This window comes from Elephantulus edwardii, unplaced genomic scaffold (assembly GCF_000299155.1).
Source record: "Elephantulus edwardii isolate Elephantulus edwardi_28Jun2011 unplaced genomic scaffold, EleEdw1.0 scaffold00341, whole genome shotgun sequence".
Lineage (NCBI taxonomy): Eukaryota > Metazoa > Chordata > Mammalia > Macroscelidea > Macroscelididae > Elephantulus > Elephantulus edwardii.
The window spans coordinates 491358-513590 of NW_006400091.1; the positions used below are offsets into that span (position 1 = coordinate 491358).

The following is a 22233-nucleotide window of genomic DNA, read 5'->3' on the forward strand; positions in this document are numbered from 1 at the left end:
TTTAATTTTTCTGCAGATAGTTTTCCAGTTTTGCCAACACCATTTGTTAAAAAGGCTGTCATTTCCCCACCTAACTGATTTCATCTCCTTGTGAGTCGCTTACATTTAAAAAAAAAAAAAAACCACCCTTGACTATAGGCAGACTGGAAGAAGAAAAGGGTGGAGAGGGAAACACATCCCTGAGAGGTCATGGCCATGTATCAGTGCTCCTATAAATACCCTGCCATGGGTAGGCTAGAATCTCAAATAATATATTCGGTTTAGGATGGGCCCATTTTATGGTGCTCCTCCAGGAACCTAGCAAAAGCAAATATAAATCTCTTGTAGCGTGTATATTTATCCTTATCTCAGCACATATCCTTCAATTCAGTATAAGGGCAATAATCGCAAAACAGTCACGACAGGACCATTTGGTAGCACAGTGATAAATGGAGACAAGATTGAGGTTGTTAACAGTTGCGGCTTGCTCAGCTCCAACATCAACACTATTCACACCAGCAGTCAGGAAAGCAAAAGATGAGTTGCATTAGGGACATCTACTGTCTGGGACCTCTCCAAAGTGCTAAAGAGCAATGATTCAGGCCATGATCTTTGCAGGTAGTTACTATGCATCAGAAAGCTGAACAGTGAGTAAGGATGACAGTAAATCAATGCCTTTGCGTTGTGGTACTGGAAAGGAGTATTGGACCACCAAGAGAAGAAGTCTGTCTTGGACAAACAGTTTTGTCTGGAGAGAATGAAACCAGGTGCTCCTCGGAGGCAAGGATTTTGGAGCTCTGACTCATACTTTGGCATGCTACCAAGAGGGACTGATCTTGGAGAAGGGCATCATGCAGGAGAGGATGACTCCAGATGAGATGGATTGACACGGCAGTGAGGGTAGATGTATTGGAGACAGACTGGCTCAGGATAGAGCAGGGCTCAGAGCTATTGTACATAGGTTCACTATGAGTCACAGGCAACTTGATGGTACATAACCACAGTCACAGCACACAAGTCAACAAAGCCAGATGAGAACCAGCAAGGGGAAAAAAGCAGCAGAACCAATTGATAATAGCTTTCAGGAACAGATAACAAATATGCCTGCTGTGTTTAAAGAAGTAAACGAGTTGGAGCAATTGTTATGGAGAAGAGAAAATTTTAAAATCTCACATGGAAGACTTGAGAAAACTCTAGAAATAAAAACAAACCAAAGTTAAATAATAAATAAACCAGAGTTTTAAAAACTCAACATTTTGCCAGCAGATTGTACTTAAATGAACTGGTAAATTCGAAGATAAAATCTGATGTTGATTAGAGAGAAAAAGAATACTAAACTAGGTGCTTAAAGTTTTAGAAGTTACAGTGAGAAACCTTACCTGAGTGTTAGGGAAATTCCAAAAGGAAAAGAAAGAATATCTGGGGACTTTCCAGAAAGATACTACTTCACTTGTCCTTTTCCAAAGACTGGCCGCTTCTGACAACATACCCAAAGAATCAGAGATGAAAACCTCCAAGGGGCACCATTGCTGTACTTTCTACATGACAAGTTTGTTCTATTGGAAGTCCATGAAATTTTCACTACTCCAACACAACAGTTCAAAGACATTGATCAATAAGTTTTCAGTTGTCTTTATTCATAATTTCACCTTTCACATAACATTTGAAGCAATTGAAAATTCCATGGGTTAGGTCAGGCACTTTTAAAAAAAATATTATTGGTTTGCATTCAAAATTTGTATACATTGTGTTTTACACTTACATTGTATTTCATACTTAGGTCCCATGTATTATGTTTCATAAACCTAATCTCCATTGAATTATGCCCACCATTACCCTCAGGTACCCTCAGGATCTTTGGCATTTCCTTTATTCCTCCTCCCTCCACTCACCAGATTATGTGATCTTATGCTTTCCCTTTTTCCCATCCTTATCCCCTGCTCCCACCTCTTCCCCTCTTCAGTCCCCAGACATGTTTTATTAGTTATTCTTCTATTCTGCAGTATTTGTTGTTATGAAACTGAGTTAATTCCTTCAGCATAATGCTCTCCAGTCCTTCCCAGATTATGTAATAATTTTCAAAATTGTTGCTCCTGCATACTTCATAGTGTTCTACTGTGTGTCATTCGATTGTGATTGGAAATTGTGTTCAACTTTTTTAAGAAACGAGCTCAGGCACACATTAGTCTTTAAACTGACAACTAACTGAAGGTGTACATTAACATTATTATCACTTAAATTCAGCATGTATTCAGAAATGCACAAGACTGTTCTTAAATAGAATTAACATGATGGAGAGGGCTTGCTTTTATGTTTACTTGTCAAAAATGGGATTGCAGAGGACAGGTGAAAAAATGGGCTTTTCAGTGAATGTGTTCAGTCTGTTCAGTCACAAGATCAGTTCCAGTTTTATTAACAAAAATGTCTAAAGTTAAAAGGCAAAACAAATCCTTAATTAAATAATTTGAGATACGCAAAGTTGTTTGTTTTTTAAAAAAAGTAATACCATAGTGAAAAGATAGTTTAGTTCAGTGACATTTTATTTACTCATTTCTGTCAAGTTTGGAATCAAGTCATAGCTGCACCGCCACTGAATTCTTATTTTACACTTTTATTAAATTCTTACAAAAAATAATGCCGGTTTTAAAACTTCAATTTTAGAATTATTTAACAGCTCAAACTTTATGAATCAAAATAACTGTTACCATCTGCATCATATTTTGCCAACAAAATACAGATTTATTAATGCTGGTACCATAGAATCCTGCCATTCTGTAGTTGATGAAGTTTATGGAGGCATTTTCATCGTTTATAGTTTCACCTGCAAAAACTTGTTAAGGTTCTTGAAGAAGTGGTGGCCAGTTGTCAAGGTTTGCCAAGTGTGCTGCATGAGACAGTTTCAAAGCCCAGTATGTTGGGCTTTTGGACCATTGGTTGTGCCATGTGTGATCGAGCTTTGCATGTAGTCCAGAAAAATTGGACCTTTTTTGGTTGACCAATGCTAGATGCAAATATTGCAGGTTTCTGTTCATTTCATTACAGTACTTCTCTGCTGGATTGGTTTCACCCAGATTCTGAAGTGGCTGCACACCACCAGTCAGTAAAACCTTATTTTGGTATAAGCTTGATTTGGAGCAGTTTCATGCTTCACCTGGATCTAGCCATTGTGCCAGATGTCATTAGTGGTTGAAAATCCAGTTTTCATTATACTACAGTGCCATCAGGAAGTAGATAGTTTCTGTTGCACAAAACGAGAATGGTGCCAACTTCAGAGCAGTGATTGCTTTGAATTTTATACCATTCATGCAGTACACATCTTTCCAGTTTGCTCTAAATATGAGCAATTCTTAATCACTTTTGTAATCTCCTAATAAAGTTTATTTTCATGATCTTCAGTGTGCTCAAGACCATTGTTGTGGTCACTGTCAGTCCGTCTTGTTGAGAATCCACCTCTGGCCCCTCCTGGCAACATCATGAAGATGTTACAATACAAGATAGGGAGAGGTTTAGATTTGTTGTACATGGGGTCACTGTAAGTCATTGTGGCACCTAACAAAAATATCATTTATAGTTATTGAAAGTGAGCATAAAAAAAGCAAGTCAGTGAAAAGTTTATTTTTAACATGGATATTGAGAGAACTCTTAAATTAAAAACAATAGCAAAAAAAACCTTACAACTTTTAAGTAATAACTACTTTAAAAATAATAATTAAGCATGCATTTCACAAGGGATTAATAATTATATAAAAGCAGCCAACTCCAGTAGTAAGGGAAGTTGAATATAAAGCATAATGAAACAACTACTAGGCCAACAAAAAACCTTTAAATTCGACAATACCAAATGTTTTGAGAATGTGAAACCACATAACTCTTATATACTGCAGGAAATAGTATACTATAAATGTATAATCTCTTTGGAAATTTAACATTTTCTAATAAAGAATTGAACCTCTTAGGACCTACACTCCTCTCAGTATATACTATAAGGATAAGCATGCTTGTGAGTATTGTTTCTTATCCAAGAATATATCCAGCAGTTTTGTATAGAATACCCTGAAACTGAAAAAGTCTTAATGTTTAACAAGAGTAAAATTGATTGTGATTGTTAACAGTAATGAAATGCACAGACACCAGCTATTTGTAACAATATGGATGCTTCAGCAATATTAAATAGCAAAGGTACATACAGTATGACTCAAGTGCAAAACCAGACAATGGCAAACTGTTGTTTCTGTCAAGGAGTCAGCAAACTTTCCCAACATGCCTGAATGTAATTATTTTAAGTTTCACAGCCATTGCTAGCACACTTAGTTCTGTTGTTGCTGTGAAAAGCAGGCCTAAAGAGTGCTTAGCATTGTTCCAGCAAAAAACAATCTCCTAAATTTTGAAGTATAAGTATTGGAGATAGTTATTTATTTTTCTTTATTGAGATTTTAATGAAAGTTTATAGAGAACTTCTGTTCCCATGCATTCATTGTTGCACATTTTCCTCCTTCCCCCTCCTCCCACCCAGTTCACTTTTCTCTTTGGGAAAAGAAAAATTCTTACCTTGTTATCCAACCCCCCCCCCCATCCACTTTACTATGCAGCTCTTATTCTGGACTCATGTGAATAAGACATAATCATATATTCCTTTTATACAGTTCTCTCCCTCATCTGTTTCAATGTAGAGTACACTATTTATCCTCGCTTTTCTTAAGTTTCCCCTATCCTCCATGTCAGTCCTGTATCAGTGGCATTATGCAGTATTTGTTGTTTTGTAACTGAGGTATTTCACTCAGCATAATGTCCTCCAGGGTCACCCATCATGAGTTCCTTATTTTTTCAGTGCTGCATAATATTCCAATGCATGAATATAACACAGCTTCTCTATCCATTCGTTTGTTGATGGACACTTGGATTGTTTTCCAATTTTTTGATATTGTAAACAAAGCAGTGAACATTGGTGTACATGAGATAATTGTTTTAAAAGAAAGAAAATTATAATCAGAAAAGATAGGATAATGGTTACCTCTTCTAATTAGAAATCGTTTATGATCAGAAAAGGTTAAAAAGAAACCAGTAGGATTCTGCTACTGTTCTTTTGTGTGGTGATTGTGCAGGTGTTTGATTTATAATTTTTAAACTCTACAGTGAGGTGAGTTATTTCACAATAACACACGTGTTAGAAGAGTTACTATGCTGCTTAAAACTCTTTATTACTGCTTTATGTAATTTTTTCTACTATGCAATAGAATTAGTGTTTTTTTTAATTTATGTCAAATATCATAAAAAGTAAGTAATAGTATAAAACTCTTGCATCACAAATTAAAAGACTAAAATATTCTGTAACATTACTTTGATTAAGAACTCAGGATATATACATTTGGTAGATAATATGTATTAGCAACTTAGAGATGCATCTTGAAATTAATACCTTGGCTTTTGTTATGTCAAAGTATTGACAGATGCCCTCTTTCTTTTGTTTACAGGCTCAGTAGATGAAGGTGTCACTGAGGGGTTACCTACACTTCAGAGCAGTTCTAACACTAATACCCATGCAGATGATGATGACCGGTCAGTACTAACATAGCATACCATTTTCTTGTAAGGTTTGTGCTTACAGCTCTAAAGTCACACATTCTATTTATTTTGGAAACTCCCTAAAGTATTCTTTTCAGTAATTAGCATCATCATATTCTAAACTACACTTCCTATACTTTTTTAACACAAAACTACCATTACTTTAGATAGTAGTCTTTTGCACTATTAACCCAAAGGTGGTGCTTCTCGGGCAGTTCACATTCACCAACTGCTATGAGAGAAAGATGGACAGCCTCCTCTGATGTGATTTATAACCTTGGAAGCCCTATAAAGAGTCAGGTATGAGCCAGTTCCAGATCAGTGGCAAGGAGTTTGAGTTTCCAATTTTTACCAGGAGTCAGCAAATTATAAACCACAGGCCCATCCCTGCTCAACACCTGCATTTGGAAATAGGCTTTTTTGGGAGAGGGGTATTTTTTCCCTCCCATTTGTAACTAGGTTTGTTGTTTTATTTTTAACATTGTATGCTCATTTGTAGATTATCTGTGGGTGCTTTTGAGTGCAAAAGAGCAATAGTTGAAACAGAATGTGTGTTCTCAAAAATACTACGGCTACAGGGAAATCTGGTGGCCTAGTGGTGAGGATTTGTGCGTTCAACCCGCAGTACTCAGTTTGAATCCATCAGCTGATCCAAAGAAACATGGCAATCTCCTCCTATGCAGTTTACAGCCTGAGAAAACACGCCGGAGGGTCAGCTGTGAGTCAGTTTTGATTCAGTTGCACACAACATTATTGCTACAGATAATCTTTGCTGAACCCTTATCTGTATGTTCAACTGGGAATAGAGTTCCTTTCCTCCGAGACTGACCCTTCTTTCCTTCTTCGCTATTTAATTCACCCCCAAGTCCTGCCTCTCTGATCTTTTCCCTAAAAAGCAACATCATCCACCTTCTTTCCCAGGCAGAATCTCTGGGAATTATTCTCAGTCCTTCTTCCCCTCAACAGTTCCCATTTTCTCTTCCAGTATTTACTCTTAACAGCAAGTACTATCAACTCTGCCTCCTAAATATGTCCTTAATCTATGCACTTGTCCTCTGTTTGTGCTATAACTATCTAGTTCAGATCACTACCATTTTTTGTCTTCATTATTGCAAGTACCTTCAAACTGGTCTCTGATCTCATTCCCCCTTATGTCAATCCATTCTCCACACAGCAGTCAAAATGATGTTTCTGATAAAGTTACAGTATGTTAGTATTTTAGTTGTGTTTTTGTTATGTATCCATGACTCACAGCTCTGATCTTGGCCCTATTTTGAGCCGGTCTTCACACATCTGACCCCATTGCCACAGTCACTATGTCAGTCCATCTCATCCAGAGTTCCAGTTATTAGTGGGTGTTTGCAACTCCTCCTTTTTTGTGTCTTCAATGTGAGAGTTCAGCCTCCAGTGCTATATCTATTTATCTACTTTGAGTTGTGGTGCTGAAGAAGAGTCTTGAACATAACATGGACTGCCAAGAAAACACATAGGTCTGTCTTTGAGAGAGTGAAACCAAGTTTCTCCTTGGAGGCTAGGTTGTTAAAGCTGCATCTCACATACTTGGGCATGTAGCCAGGAGAGAGCAGTATTTAGAGAAGGACATGCTATGAAGGGTGGAGGGACAGTGCAGGAGAGGAAAACCCCAGATACATAGATTGATACAGTAACTGGGACAATGGTGGTTGGTGTGTTGGATTTAGTGAGACTGGTTCAGGTTAGGGAAGGGTGCAGAGCTGCTGTATATAGGGTCACAGTGGGTCCCAGACAACTTGAGGGCACATCACAACAACTCCATTATTAGTAAAATTTTCCAAGATCTGTTATTTCAGAAGTGGATGGCCAATTTTTCTTCCTAGTCTTATTCTTGAAACTTCACTTTAGTACAGCATTTGACAGACAAGCATTGTACCAAAAGAGCAAGTGATAGGCAGGCAAACATACACTCATCTAAGCTATTAAGAACAGCAGTATGCAAAGCATGTTTTAAGCAGTAGATACTTAAATTTCCTCAATAGAATTCCCTTCATACTGAAATTCCTTATATGACAAGATTTCTGTTTGACTCTCTTCAGACCCTTCTCTCTCTTGCACAGCACATTCTAGTAATACTTGACCTTTTTTCAGTTGTAGAATATTCTTGTTTTTTGCATTTCAGCTGCTTGTGGTCTTTATTTTAAAATGTCTTCCCCCCACCGTACCCCCCTACTCTGTTGGCTCCTTCCTGATTTTCAGATCATTGTCTTGTCATTTTCAAAGAGAAGCTTTCCCTGATCTATTACATCACCTTGTTTTAATTCTCTGTCCTAAGACCCCAGATGAGATACAGTGACTGGGGCAATGCGGGTTGATGTGTCAGAATTAGTGAGACTAGTTCAGGACAGGGAAGGGTTCAGAGCTTCCATACCTGGGGTTGCTATGCAACGCAGGCGACTCAGTCAATAGCATACTGACAGGTTTGGAAGCAGGAGTGGCATCCACTTTGTAAACAACATGCCTACAGTAACTCTGAACTTTGATAAATGATTTTTGTAGAGGGGCTTCAGGCCTTTTGTTCAAAGAGTCTCTGTGAGTTGTGTTCAACTCAAAGCAATCAGCAACAATCATTATCTGAGGGAGCTCTGGTGGCCTAGTGTTAAGAAGTTGTGCTGCAATCCTGAAGGCACACAGTTTGACTCCAGCAGTAGTTCCATGAAAGAAGGATGGGCAATCTCCTCCCTTCAATTAACTGGCTTTGAAAACTGGCCAGAGGGTCAGCTCTGGTCAGTTCTGAATTGATGGTACACAATAGCAACACAGTAATTATTATCTGCCTCCCACCATTGAGTGTAAATTCCAGTAAATGATTGAACAACACCTCATAGAGAATCCAAGACATAATGTAGAAATGTTTTTTGAAAACTGACTGGCTGAAGGGACTCAAATGTTATTCTTGGGTCACTGACCCTGGTAAAACATAAATGGACTTGAGTTTCTTAATTTCAAAGATGAATCTCATTGTACTAGATAATGTTGTTCACTGGTGAAAATATTGAGATGCAATGAATAGCCACTGCTCTCTTGGAGTCTGTTTTCGGAAGGAAAAGAGCTTGAAAATGACAAGTAATAGTGAAACAGAGGGCTCTGTTCATCCACACAGGAAAATACTGACCTAAGCTACTTCCTGCACTTCACTACATTCCAAAAGCCAAGGATGGTGTTACTTAAGTAGAAGGTAGGCACATAGAGAAAGTCAAATGGGCACAGGCACAGCCCTGGCAGAGAGCATGGAACATTGGACCAACTATCTGAAGTACAACCTAAGGAGTTAGCAAGAATGAGACTGGATTGGTAAGCAGTCCAGGGCAAGACAACTCTCCTATGTGGTGTGGTGTGGTGTTATATGTTTGTTCAAGATACAGATGAACTCTTGCAGGATTTTTAAGCAGTAACATGATTTAATGAGAATACTATAATTCCATAAGAAGAATATTAGTGGGATGTGGTGTTAGAAAGGGAGTTTTTACTTCAGGCTTAAATTGATAAATACATAAATTAAAGCAAGAAGGAAAATGGAAAGATTATGGTTAAAGTAGAATTACTTGATGTATCCTGGGGACCTTTGTCTGTATTTAGCCTCAGATGCTGCATATTCTGGACAATAGCATTGTTTTTCACATTTGAAGTGAAATTCAACAGTTATATCAACTGTTTCAAAAATTCTTTAAACCCATTTTCCTTTACTTCATCTAAAATTAACCTACCAAAATGTTTATTCAACTTTAAAATCTGAGCCTAATTGCCTTCTTTTTTCAATTTTTTTTTTTATATTTTAGATTGGAAAATGTCCAGTATCCCTACCAACTCTACATTGCTCCTTCTACCAGCAGTACAGAGCGCCCAAGTCCAAATGGTCCAGACAGACCTTTTCAGTGTCCAACCTGTGGGGTACGGTTCACCCGCATTCAGAACCTAAAACAGCACATGCTCATCCACTCAGGTAATGTCAGCCTCCCTTATCAGTTGTATAAATGAACTTTTTGAGCTTTTATTTTGGAAACCAGTTAAGTTAAAAAGGAATATAGATTGCTTTTGATATTTAAAAAAAAATAATAATCTCTGTGAAACCAGATGCACTGCTGATCTAATGGCCAGCAGTTCAGATTCACTGGTTACTCTGTGGTAGAAAGGTGGGCACACCTGTAAAGATTTACAGCCTCAGAAACCCAGTGGAAGTTTGCTGTGGTGGTAACTAAAATGGTACAGTGTCAGAAAGCTATTTGCTTGATGCATTTGATGTATTAATTTCTGATTAAAATTTAATAGGGATGTGTTTGTGTAGTACGTAAATAAATAATAGACATATTTGGAGTGTGGACATCTATGTGAGGAAAGCATGAGTGTAGATGGCAAAGCATATGGGTTATAAGAGTATATAGCATATATATGACTATTCTTTTTACTATTTTTGTAGTTTTTCTGTTTTGATTTGGGGATTTGGAGGGTTTTTTGGTTTGTTTTCATTTCTGGTGGTGGTGGTGGTGTTTTTAGGCCAAGAAATTTTATTGAAGAGAAACTACCAGGCTGGCTCTTAAGCAGAAAACCAGCCCACAGTAAATGTTAGAGAGGGATGTGGTGTTTGGGTTTTTTAATTAATTAATTTTAATGAAACTTTACAGACACTTTGGATTTCCATTCATTCATTCATTGTTGCAGTTTTCCCCTGCCCAACCTCCCCCCTCCAATTCATTCTTCTCTTTGAAAAGTAAAAGTGTTTCACTGTTATACAATCCCTCCCCCCAACCTCCCCCCTCCAATTCATTCTTCTCTTTGAAAAGTAAAAGTGTTTCACTGTTATACAATCCCTCCCCCCAAGTCTACTCCACTATGCAGCCTTTGTTTTAAAAAGTAAAAGAAAAATTCTTTTATCGTTATATAACCCCTCCCCTCAAGTCCACTCCACTATGCAGCCTTCGTTTTGGACTCGTCATGACAATAATACCTAATCATATGTCCTTTTAAAATAGTTCTCTCCCTCATCTGTTTCAATGCAGTATGCATAATCTATCCTGTCTTTCTCAGGCTTCCTTTAACCCCGATGTCAGTCCCATTTTGTAAGAGTGGTACCATGCAGTATTTGACCTTTGTGACTGAGATATTTCACTCAGCATAATGTCCTCCATGGTCACCCATTTTGTATAATATTTCATGAGTTCCTGTTTTTCAGTGCAGCATAGCATTCCATTGTGTGAATATACCACAGCTTCTCTATCTATTCATTTGTTAATGGGCACTTAGGTTGTTTCCAACTCTTCACTATTGTGAGCAAAGCCGAGATAAGCATGGGTGTGCATAGTTTTTCTGTATTTTTTAAAAATTCTTTCCAAATAAAACAATTTAATAGTTAATAATAGTAGGTAATTCTACAAATCTTACATTTTTTTGTGCACTGATGACTCTGTTAAAGTTAAATGGATGGATTTTTTTTTAGTATGGGTCTTTAGTCTTATTTTGCTAAAACTGTGGTAATAAATTAGAGGAGACCACTAATAGCACTTTCTAATTCTCTTACTAATTCCTACTTTTTTTTCTTATCATTGTTAAATTGTTGTTGAGTGCCCTCGAGTTAGAACCAACTCATATCTGACCTCCTAGTGTGTTTTCAGAAGCAATAAATCCCACGGGAGGAGGTTGCCCATCTTTCTTCTGTGGAGGAGATGGTGGATTCAAACTGTGTACCTTTGGATTGGCAGCACAATTCCTTACCACTAAGCCACCAGAGCTCCTTATTGTTAAAGTACTCAAAAACCCAGTTAATTCATCAGATGGTGGGTCTGTCAGGATAATTATGTTCAAGGATGTTAACATTATCCTTTTTCCCCCCACATATATCTCTCTAAGATAAAGAATAGATACTTGGTTAAAATGTATTTTGGTTAAAATTTTCCAAAAGATGATTTAGAAAAATATTAAAAAATAAGCTCTATTGTACATTTCTTTCTTTGCATCCACCCCTCATGTCTGTCTTTTTTTTCCTTTCCCTTAAAATGCATTAATGATTTTTGGAGTGTTCTGGCATCCATTCTGAGACACTGACTTAAACTTTTTATTTACTGGTAATTTCTGTATTTTCAGATTATTTTTTGACACAAATTTTGTTGGAAAATTTATTCTGAAATTTAGAAATATTCAGAAAATGGTTAGGTTTATAACCTTCTTTGTTTTTATGTAATATTTTGGTTTCTTTCTTTTTTTTAGGAATTAAACCATTTCAGTGTGACCGCTGTGGAAAAAAGTTCACCAGGGCTTACTCGCTAAAGATGCATCGCCTAAAGCATGAAGGTAAACGCTGTTTCCGGTGCCAGATATGTAGTGCCACTTTCACTTCCTTCGGGGAATATAAACACCACATGAGGGTTTCCCGGCACATTATCCGCAAGCCTCGGATTTACGAGTGCAAAACATGTGGCGCCATGTTCACCAACTCTGGAAATTTAATCGTGCACCTGAGGAGTCTGAACCATGAAGCATCAGAGCTAGCAAACTACTTCCAGAGCAGGTGAGGTGCACAACAAAAATCCGACCAGGAAAACTGCTTTCTAAACTCTCTTTCCCTGCTTTTCAGTAAGGGCAGCCTGTTGTGTTTTCCATCAGGTTGCCGCCTAGTTAATCACATTCATTTGAAATTCCCACTGTCCACACTCTGATCTCCTTCTGATCTGACAAAATTTTGTTAAGTATTTCAAGTATATTTTTATTCTAAAAAGAATAATTTTTTTCGGTTGGTATTAAAACTCTTTACCAGCAGAACTAGTCACTTAAAACCACTAAATTTTTTTTAAAAATAAAAAGCTAAAATAATTTTATAATGGATCTTAAATAGACTTTACTGGAAACGTTACTGTGTCACATAATAGTGACATGGAATTATTTCAGACTCTTTGGATGTTAAAATATTATTGACCACTTCCCATTTTTTCTAAATTTATGTAAAGGAGAAGATATTTACCAATAAGGATATGAAAATGAAACTTTGATAGTAACAGTAATGGATGCAGTTGTTATAGATTTCCTTTTCTCCCCTCTCAGTTTAGAATTGTTGTATGTTTTTATGTTAATATTTATAAAGTCTCCTAAAATTCCTTTTTTAAAAATACTTACAAAAATTTTACATTTGTGGAAATCCTTGTTATTGGGTGCAATTTTTTACTCTTAGCAACCCTATGGGACAGAAGTTATTTTCTACAGGGGAATTTTTATGGGATCTTTTCCCACAAAACCACCCAAAAACTTCCAAACTATCCCTTCATATATTTTGCTTTTTATTTTATACTAGACATTGTTTTTTTCTTAATGTTATTATTTCTAATTGTGAACATCTGGTTTTCCTGTCACTGACTGAAGCTACCTATCATACTAAACATCATTTATTTGAAACTAAAATAATAACCCACTTGACTGTTTTAACTCTCTAGACTTGTCCTGTATCTTGTATTCCTTGCATCTAATATCTGAAGACTTTCTAGAAAGTACAGCAGGATACTTTAAATGAAAAATTTTTATTTTTAAATACTAAACAATCAAATTATAATCTTAATTATGTTTGTTTTTTAAGTTGCTAACAGAATGAACTTTATTTGCTCAAAAGATTTAGATGAAGTATCTAAGCTTACTAAAATTTATTTCAAAAGTACTTCAAATTCTGACTTAAAGGTAATTTATTATTTTTATACAGCAGCATACACACATGTGTCCTTTTCATTTTATTTATACCCAATGGCTTACCTTCTTAGTTAATTTATATCCAGGAATGATAAAAAAATAAGTTGATCCAATAAGCAATTCAAGAAAAACTCGGCATAAATTAGGCAGATTACCCTTACTTGAGTGAACATGCTTGATTGCATTTGTTCTATATATGTAGAAACTCCTCTACATACAATAGGAAAAGTTATTTAGATGGGCAAAATGACTCTGAAAGTGATATCTTACAAGTTGATAGTAGAGAATGTTGATATACTTTGGCTTGATATACTTTAGTTCATAGTTAGGAAAGTTTTTAAGTTGAAAGTTCCTCCCTTACAACCATTATTTTTAAAAAATCTTCATTCAAGGATTAGAAAAAGAGAAAATCCTAGTCTTGTTTAACAGATCATACTTTTTTACCGTCTTATGTGTTGATGTTTGGGAAAATTAATTACATTTCATTCTTTGTCTCTTATCTAGTGATTTCCTAGTACCAGACTACTTAAACCAGGAGCCAGAAGAGACCCTTGTTCAGTATGATCTTGGAGAACACAGCTTTGAGAACAACTCCTCTGTTCCAATGCCAGTCATTTCACAGGTCTCCTCCACTCAGAATTGCGAAAGCACTTTTCCCTTGGGGGCTCTTGGTGGGCTGTCAGAAAAGGAGGATGAAATACCAGAACAGCCAAAGAGCAATGCGTGTGCTGAGGCAACCAGAGATGAACCCCCAAAACCAGAACTGTCTTCTATAACTATTGAGTGATTGTGTGATTTGGCTTCAGTTTTCATTTTTGAAAAGTGCCTGTGCTTAGTCTTGTTCATTTAAATTTAACTTTTTAAACAAAAAGTTTGGGGAAGAATTTTTCTTTTTACTTCTCTTTATGATTGAGAGAGTACTTCTTTAAATATACAGTAATGTTGAAACATAATGGAAACTAGGAGACATAAGGAGAACCAGTAGACTGAAAATACATGCCAGTTTCTACTCCCACTATAAAAAGGCTCATCATAGCATTAGATAAATAACAGGTGATTACTGACCTTCCTAAGTTGTAAGAATCGACCACAATCAAATCACTAAACAGAATTTGACATAGGGCCTGATGTTTACTCCTACACTCAAGGACATTGTACACTGTTTTTAAAGTTTGTTGGTTTAGGAAGTATTTATGTTATAGCTTTCTTATAAATTATTGGGGTAAACACTTGTGAAATAACAGTATACTCTATTTTTTTTTTTAAACCCTGTCATTTCTGTTAACATTTTTTTATGGTGAAAAAATTGGTAGTGGGATAGGCATTCTCAGTACCTTTGTATCACCACTTACTCCTCCAAATAATCTTTCTTCTGTGAAAAAGACCATGATTGACAGTAATCTACTGTGCATGAATGACCAGGCATGGAAACATGCAATATAAAGTATGTAAACCCCAGCTTTAAAGAAACTCTATTTTTAATAATACTTTTCTGACTAACTTTGATGTTTACCTGGTCTTTGAATCTTAATTCTTGGCTAATTAATTCATTGCCAAAATAACTTTTTCTCTTGCCCTATCCACCATACTTCCTCCTGTGTATCTGATGTGCTACTATGTAAAGGAACTATATTGGAGATAATCTATATTTTATATATAGATATATGTATTACTGGTGATGTTTTTATCATGCTCTTTTAACAAAAATTAAAAAATAAATCTCTCTTAATGCTACATTCTCAACCCTATTGGAATTGTTTACAAAAATCCCCTATGACAGTGATACATTGTCCTAGTTCAAAAATATTTTTAAACATTGCAAAGTTTATGAAAGACAGTTACTGTAATTATTTAGACAATGTAAGCAATAATGTAAAATATGAAGAAAGACTATAAAATTATGATTCATAAATATTTGGAGGGGGAAATGGAGAATTGTTATGATTGAAGAAAAACAAAAAATTTTAAGTGATGCATAACACCTTTTTTGCTGCTGAAGAGTATGGTTTTCTGGTTTATAGTTCAAAGTTATACGATGCTCTTGACTGGGATATATTCTTTTGGTTTGATGTCATTAAAGCATCACTGACTTTAATCCTAAATATTCTGGAGTGTATGAATAAGGAACTTTTCAATAACTTTTTTTTTTATGTACCAAAGTTAAATCATTATGAAAGCATCTGATTAAATGAGTTTTTGAGTTTTTAAAAAGATACAAATACAATTTTTCTAGTAAAACACAGGATCTAAATTTTATTCCGGTACTAGACCTTAATAATAAAATTTATTTTCAAAAATTAGAGTGTGATTTAACAGTTTAATATTTTAATTGGCTCATTTTTTATTCTCCTATAAAGGAAAATAAACTCAAATTTGGTGGTTTGTTTGTGGGTTTGGTTTTGTTTTTGTGGGGGTTTTTGGCTAAGAATCTGTTTGTTTCCCCATGTCCTACTGTCCTTAATTTATATTTGACGCCTTACTCCTAAACTTATTGCTTCCCCTTTGGCCCCCAAACAGGTTTATCATTACATTAGAGCTTAGGAGAATTAAGATTTTGATGGATATAGGCTCCAATGGGTTTTTGTCTTTGCTGCTTCTTGACTGAGAAGGTTTAATTGCCATCTGCAGAAGACCATGACACTTCAATTGTTATGGTATCTCAACTGAAAAGGGCAGGAATTTTTCTTTTTAATGTCTTATTTCTCAAAAACTATTGGACCTACAAGTTACTAAAGCTCAAAAGTTAATTAAAATTTGGAATTTTTGCTCCCACGTGTAAGAATTGCTAAGGGATTTTGTGTTCCCCTTATCTTGAGAACATTGCCTTAAGAGAGCCCTGCACAATTGCGGCCGCCTGAGGACTGTGTTTTCAGAGTGAAAGGTGACCAGAACTGGCTGGCTTTTCTCAGTAGGAATTGTAGATGCTCACTGCACAGATTTCTGAGTTGTATGGGAAGTTTGAATATACTGTGAAAATACATTGTCTACTGCCTGATCTAATCAATACAGGTAATTAACCAGCATTTAACAAAATGCTGCAAAGACCTTGGTGATTTTTTTCTTTTTATTTTTTTTAAATGAGGCTCTACTTTTTTGGTATTATGTGATTTAAAGTTATTTAGCTTATGGACTTTTTTGGTTTTTTAGGAAATTAAGTTGTAGGTGACAATTATAATAGTATTTAAGTAGATTTATTTAAAATTCACTTAAAAGAAACCTAAATGTGTGATATTTACCATAATAAATCGAAACTTTGCAGTCAGATAAAAGCCAGAATAATACCCCAATTATCAGAAATTACCAGTATAACAAAACATAAAAATATTTTACTTTAGACAATTTAAGTATAGCTTTCTGTTTAAAGCCTAAGTAGGTAACTTTGTGATATTTAAAGGGCTTAAATTGTAGGGTGCAGCGTAAATTGCCTTTTTAAAACTAAGCATTTTATATCAAGAAAAGCTTCCATTTTGAATTTTATCAAGGGGGTGTCGTGTGCTTTCAAAATGAGCAGAAATGTTTTTCATGTTGCTGTATTCAGCGTGCAGCTCCTGTGGTCATTGTTTGCCTTTTATAAGGGTCTGTTTTACTAATTACACACATCTAGCATGGAAACAAAGGGATTCATAGGTTTCTATTTTTTTGCCATTTGGGTTATTTATAAGTGGATGCTAGATGTAGGTTATCAGCCACAAATAATATTTCAGTGAATTTTTCTTCATTTGAATGCTATACAACTCTCTTAATTTTTATTTTAAATAAATGGTTACACATTTAAGGTTTTACAGCTTTAAAGTTCTCAAATTCAGTAAGACATAGTATATTAAAATCTTTGAAAAATCTCATTAAACCAACCATTCTGGTTTTCAGTTCTTTATAATCTGGTTCCATGTTATGACATGTACCTTTTGGTATTAAAAATAAGCCAAACTTTTTCATTATGTTAAAATTTGTCTTACCAGGTGCAGTGGACTGGTCAGCATATCTAATGGTCTTAAGTTGCTGGTAGCTCAGGTAGATCCCAACTAGCGAGCCAGATTTCCCTGAGAGCTGGGAACTTTTGGAAGCTGAATGAAACCTTCCAGTTCTTTATGACCTGTTTTATGTTCTTGTTTATCTTAACCTAAGTAACAACCTGTTTTTAAAGATTATCAGATTTTTTTTATTAAATTGTGTGTGTGTGTGTGTGTGTGTGTGTGTGTGTGTGTGTAGCTTTTTGTGAGCTCTGGTGACCCATTAAGTAAGGAGTTGCATTACCAAACCAGAGAGGCAGGCAGTTTGAATACACCAGCTGCTCTGCGAAAAAAGGATGAGCTTTCTCCTCCCTCACAATATACAGCCTCTGGGCCAGCTCTCGGTCAGTTCTGACCCTTGAGCAATAAGAAAAAGAGTAGCTTTTTAGCCCCTGTAAAATCTATTACTATCCTTAATCTTCATGAGTGAAGTCTTAAGTGTTTTAGCATTTTAACTGAAAAGATTTTAAATTTGAGGAGTTATTGAACTGTAATCAGAAATATACACTCAAATGAGAGAGAAAGAAAGAATGACCTAGTAAAGTTAACATTTTGAAGAAATCGATCAAAAATTGCCAAGAGGTAATTAAAAAATGAGTGAAATTTTTACTATATATTATTGACCAAAAAACTCCTAACTTATATTTAAACTTTGAAAACTATTGAGAAAAGAATGTATAAAATTCGATTTTCATGCTTTTTTCCCCCTGAAGCAGTGGGACTTTAGAAAATGCTGTGTTGTTCGCATGTGTTTGAGGACTGTTTGTAGCTAAGTATATTCCCAAGGCTTTATGCTGAAATTCATCTAGTTTTAGATTGTTATTTATGTATATCCATTTTTCTCTTTCAGTGGCATTTTGTTTGACAGAATGTGGTAACATAGGCTATTTTTATTTGGAAAATACTCAGCAAAATGATTTTGCCAAAAGCATTAATGTTAGGATGTGTGCTCATAGCTGATCCTCCTTCCCGCTCCTTGCTTTAGAGGCTATAAATGACATGGGAGGAGATTACTCCTCTGATTTCCTGCAGAGCAGCTGGTGGATTTGCATTGGCTATTTTGGGGAAGACAGCAGAATTCTTTAACCACTAAGCTACCATAATGGTTTAGATTAAAAATTTTAATTGAGCCAGTTTCAAGGTTCAACAAAGCAGCAACATTCTGTAGATGTTTAATTTCAAATTGTAAGTATGTTGAGCTATTATCATTGTATTTACAGGTGAATTACACCTGTATCCAATTGTGAAGACTTAACACTGTTATTAGCCATACTTTTAAAAAAAGTGAGGTAGTTCTATTATATCATATTGATTATATTTTTATGACCAAAAGAAAAGTTTATTACAGCATACTGCGCACTATTATTAAAATGTCTGCTTGACAGTGTTTTAAAAATGAGACTGCCTTAAAATGTACCTGCTACTTAAGTCAACTTCCTTTGTGTCAGTAGGGTCCATGCCAGTCCCAGCTAACATCAAGATTTCCATTTATATAACAGTTTCTAAAGAAGAATTCAAACCACTGATTGAGAACAATTCTTTTACATTTTTGATTCTTGAAATTTTTATTTCAGTTCAGAGTGCCTAGTTTATAAAGTCAAATCCTTTGATCATTGTCTTTCTCTTAAATGGAATTATTTTGATGATTAAGCTTAAAGCCTTGGGCTTAGTTATTTATTCATAGAATTTCTGCTTGATGGTTTGGGAGGTTATACTGTCATAGCTATTAAGTTGTCTTTTCCTCCCCGCCCCGCCCCCCCAAAGGCCAGTCTAGCAGTATCCAGATTAGGCAGTGAAAATAATGGTTTTATTATTCAACAAATAAAAAAGCATCTTATAAACAAATGTTCAGGTAGCCAAAGTATATCCCCTGCTGCTGAGGAAGGCTAATTCTTGCTTTAAAAGAAATTGTCATTTCTTCTTAATGCATATTGATGGGAACTAAACTTAATTCAAGATGGGAAGCCTTGCATGCAGTCCCTAGAAACAAGTTTTCTAGTGGGAAGCTCTTTTGTGAATAGATTGTTTTTGTGTTTTCTTTTATTTGTCAATTTAATTCTCCAGCTGACCTGTGGCAGGTACAGTCTTATACTGGATCCCCGGGATTACTGAACATTGGCACTTCTTTTCCTCTTCAGGTGCCCTGGCATTTGGAAGGAGTGCAGTCACAACTGTTTATTTTCTTCCTTTTGCAAAAGGATGGCTTGTTATGCTTAGATTTCAAGGTATTTTTAAGAAAATCCGTTTCCATTAGAGTAAAATTTATTTTAGGTCCAAGTCCTAATAATTTAATTTTTGTTCTTGTTACTGGTGCCTCTTATCGCATCAGATAAAGATTGCCTGCCTCTTTGTAGGGCACCCCTGTGGCACCTTATATCCAGTTTGGAAGGTAGTATATGGCTATTTGTGCCTCTACTATCTTTTCAAAAGCCATTTTATAAAATTCCTAGGTAGCCTATTTTAATATTTAAATATATATATTTGTGAAAGATACTTTTAGAGCAGACTTTTTATGTTAGAATTTCTGTATTCCCATTTTTAAGAGTAAATTTAAACTTTCCAAGGTGAATATTTGGCTTTTTGTTTGTTTTTTCCATAATGAGAAAGTCATATTGTGGTAACAGACCATAATTCAATGGTAGAAGCAATTCATGTTTGGTTAAAGGAGACTGATGTGAAGGAATAGTTTTGATGTAACAAATGGCTTTTTAAATAAAGTTATGTTTTATTTCTCTTGATTTCCTATTTGCTGCTATAGTAGTTCACTGTTTCACAAGACTAACATAAATCTGGCTTCATTTAAAGCTGAAATGCTTTCTATGCTTCCAGCCTAGGAGGAAACAGCACAGTCTTCCAGATGGACTGTGCTGTTTAACTGATGCATGCTTTAGTATTTTGCCTATAGCCTAGCATCATGGAAGCTTGGAGGAACATTAGCATCATTAATCTTCTTTGGGCACCGGCATTTTATGAAACCCTTGAAGGGAAGGGTAGGGGTGGGAAATGTGAATTAAATTATGTAGATGGGTGTTTTCATGTCTTCTTACCCCTTTTGTAGAACCAGTACAGCTCTGAATTGTGCCAGTCCTCAGTTCATCAGCTTCATATCCACTTGTCATCTCATTCAAGTCTGGCTTTCCTTAGTGACAGTGGCCATAACGAAGTTCCTTGGCATGTTTGACTTTCAACAATAACAAAAACAGTTTTGGGTTTGTTTGATTTTGTTTCTTGAAACTGTATCCAGTGTCAGAACTTCACATTTTATATACTAGTATCTGGCTATTAGTATTTTATAGGGACCATAGTTCTTGGTGACTACATATATAAATATATTTTTGTGAATTTTTTGTAAACTAAGTGCCGCTTCAACGTTACAATCATTTTTAGAGTTATTGTAATCAATGTGAATATCATGGTGTGTGTTTTTTTTAAAATCTGTTCTGAGCCTATAGTGTTTGCTTTGTGAACGTGGTATTGTATATATTCTGTATAGTTACTGTATTGAAATATTAGCCTGTTTGATATAAGGAAAGTATGTATTGAGTACCTTTTTGCTAGCCTGGTTGTATAATCTTTTTAAAAAAGGTTTAAACTTTTTTTCAAAAAAAAAATCTTAAAAATTGGCCTTTATTACATGGTCATAAATAAAGTTGCAGTTAGAAGGGGGGATAGGAGGGACACTAGTTTTGAGTGTCTTTGGATAGACACATGAGACTAAGGGTTTTTGTTTGCCTCATTAAAATATCTTACTAATGCTTTGTGGAGTAAAATGTCCTGTTGTTATTTATTACTGGCCAGAAGGTAAGATTGGTGGTGTTGGTTGGGGTCAAGTGGATGAGCAAAGCCATCACAGTCATTTGTGACTTAACATTTCTTGTCTACAGTACTCGCTTCAGCAGCACATGTACTGGGCAGAGAAGATTAGCATGGCCCCTGTGCAAGGATGACATGCACATTCATGAAGCATTCTATGTTTTTTAAAAAGAAAACAACCCACGAATATTTATTGTCTATAAACTAGAGAGGTTTACATTTTGCAACATGTCATCTTTCCCTGGGCAAGTAAAGTACTATAATTCCCAAGTTTCAGGAACCCTGTCCCTAAGATTTTAAGTCTAGTAGAAAGGTCATCAGATACTAGAGCTGTAGAAACATGTTCATGGGCCAAACTGTGATGAGTTGTATTTATAGAACTTGCACTTACTCTTTCTGAAGTCACAATTAATTTCCTGTTACAACCTTACCAGTGACATCTTACAAATAGTAGTAAAAGGGGGTGGAGGCACACAAGGACACCCAGTTGCATAAGTGGTGTGACTACAATCTACCAAGACCACTTTAAGTGTTGGGTTCAGAGAAGGAAAGGGTATGTTTCAGGAAACATTCTCCTGTGGATTTTTGAAATGTGTTTAATGACAATGTATCAGATTAGTAAAGATTAGGAAATTGTTGGGTTCCTCAGTAGCCTCAGCTACAGATAATGTGTTTAAATACCCAATGTAGAGTTTCAAATCTGTTCCACAGTTTGGTTTGAATATGACCTCTTCAGGAAGCAACATTAAACCTAAGAGAGTATTCAAGGGACAATTGTTATTAGCAGAGCATTATCAAATTCCTGGAAGGAAAAGTAGGGGAAATTGTGGTAAGTAAAGTAGGGCCAAATCAGAGAAGGCCTTAAGAATGTGAGCTGTAAGGAGCAGGAAACAAGATGACATTGTGGTGACCTACTCCACCCAAACCCTCTACAACAGAGTTTAGAAAATATAATGAAACATGCAAATGATAATCCTGAAACTCTGAGTCAATTTGCTAGCCTCTCCAAATGTATTCACCTCTCTCCCTCTCTCTGCTCTCCTTCTCCCTCTCTCGTGTTGTGTTGGTGGGATAGTGCATTGCTTATCAAAGTGATTCATGGAACGAGGGATATTGCAGATGTCAGATCTCGGCTAAAAGAGAGGAATACCAGAAGTTTACTTATGTCTTA

At 35.7% G+C, this 22233-nt stretch overlaps 1 protein-coding gene across 1 annotated transcript in view; it reads left to right on the forward strand.

Moving 5' to 3' along the window:
• ZBTB44 (zinc finger and BTB domain containing 44) overlaps positions 1 to 14026 on the forward strand; it is a 34711-nt gene extending 20685 nt beyond the window's left edge. Inside the window, exons 2-5 of the mRNA XM_006901733.1 lie at positions 5451 to 5535; positions 9408 to 9517; positions 11776 to 12076; positions 13744 to 14026. Coding sequence (XP_006901795.1) covers positions 5451 to 5535; positions 9408 to 9517; positions 11776 to 12076; positions 13744 to 14026 — 779 coding nt within the window. The remainder of the gene's footprint in view (positions 1 to 5450; positions 5536 to 9407; positions 9518 to 11775; positions 12077 to 13743) is intronic.
• Positions 14027 to 22233: the final 8207 nt, after the last annotated feature.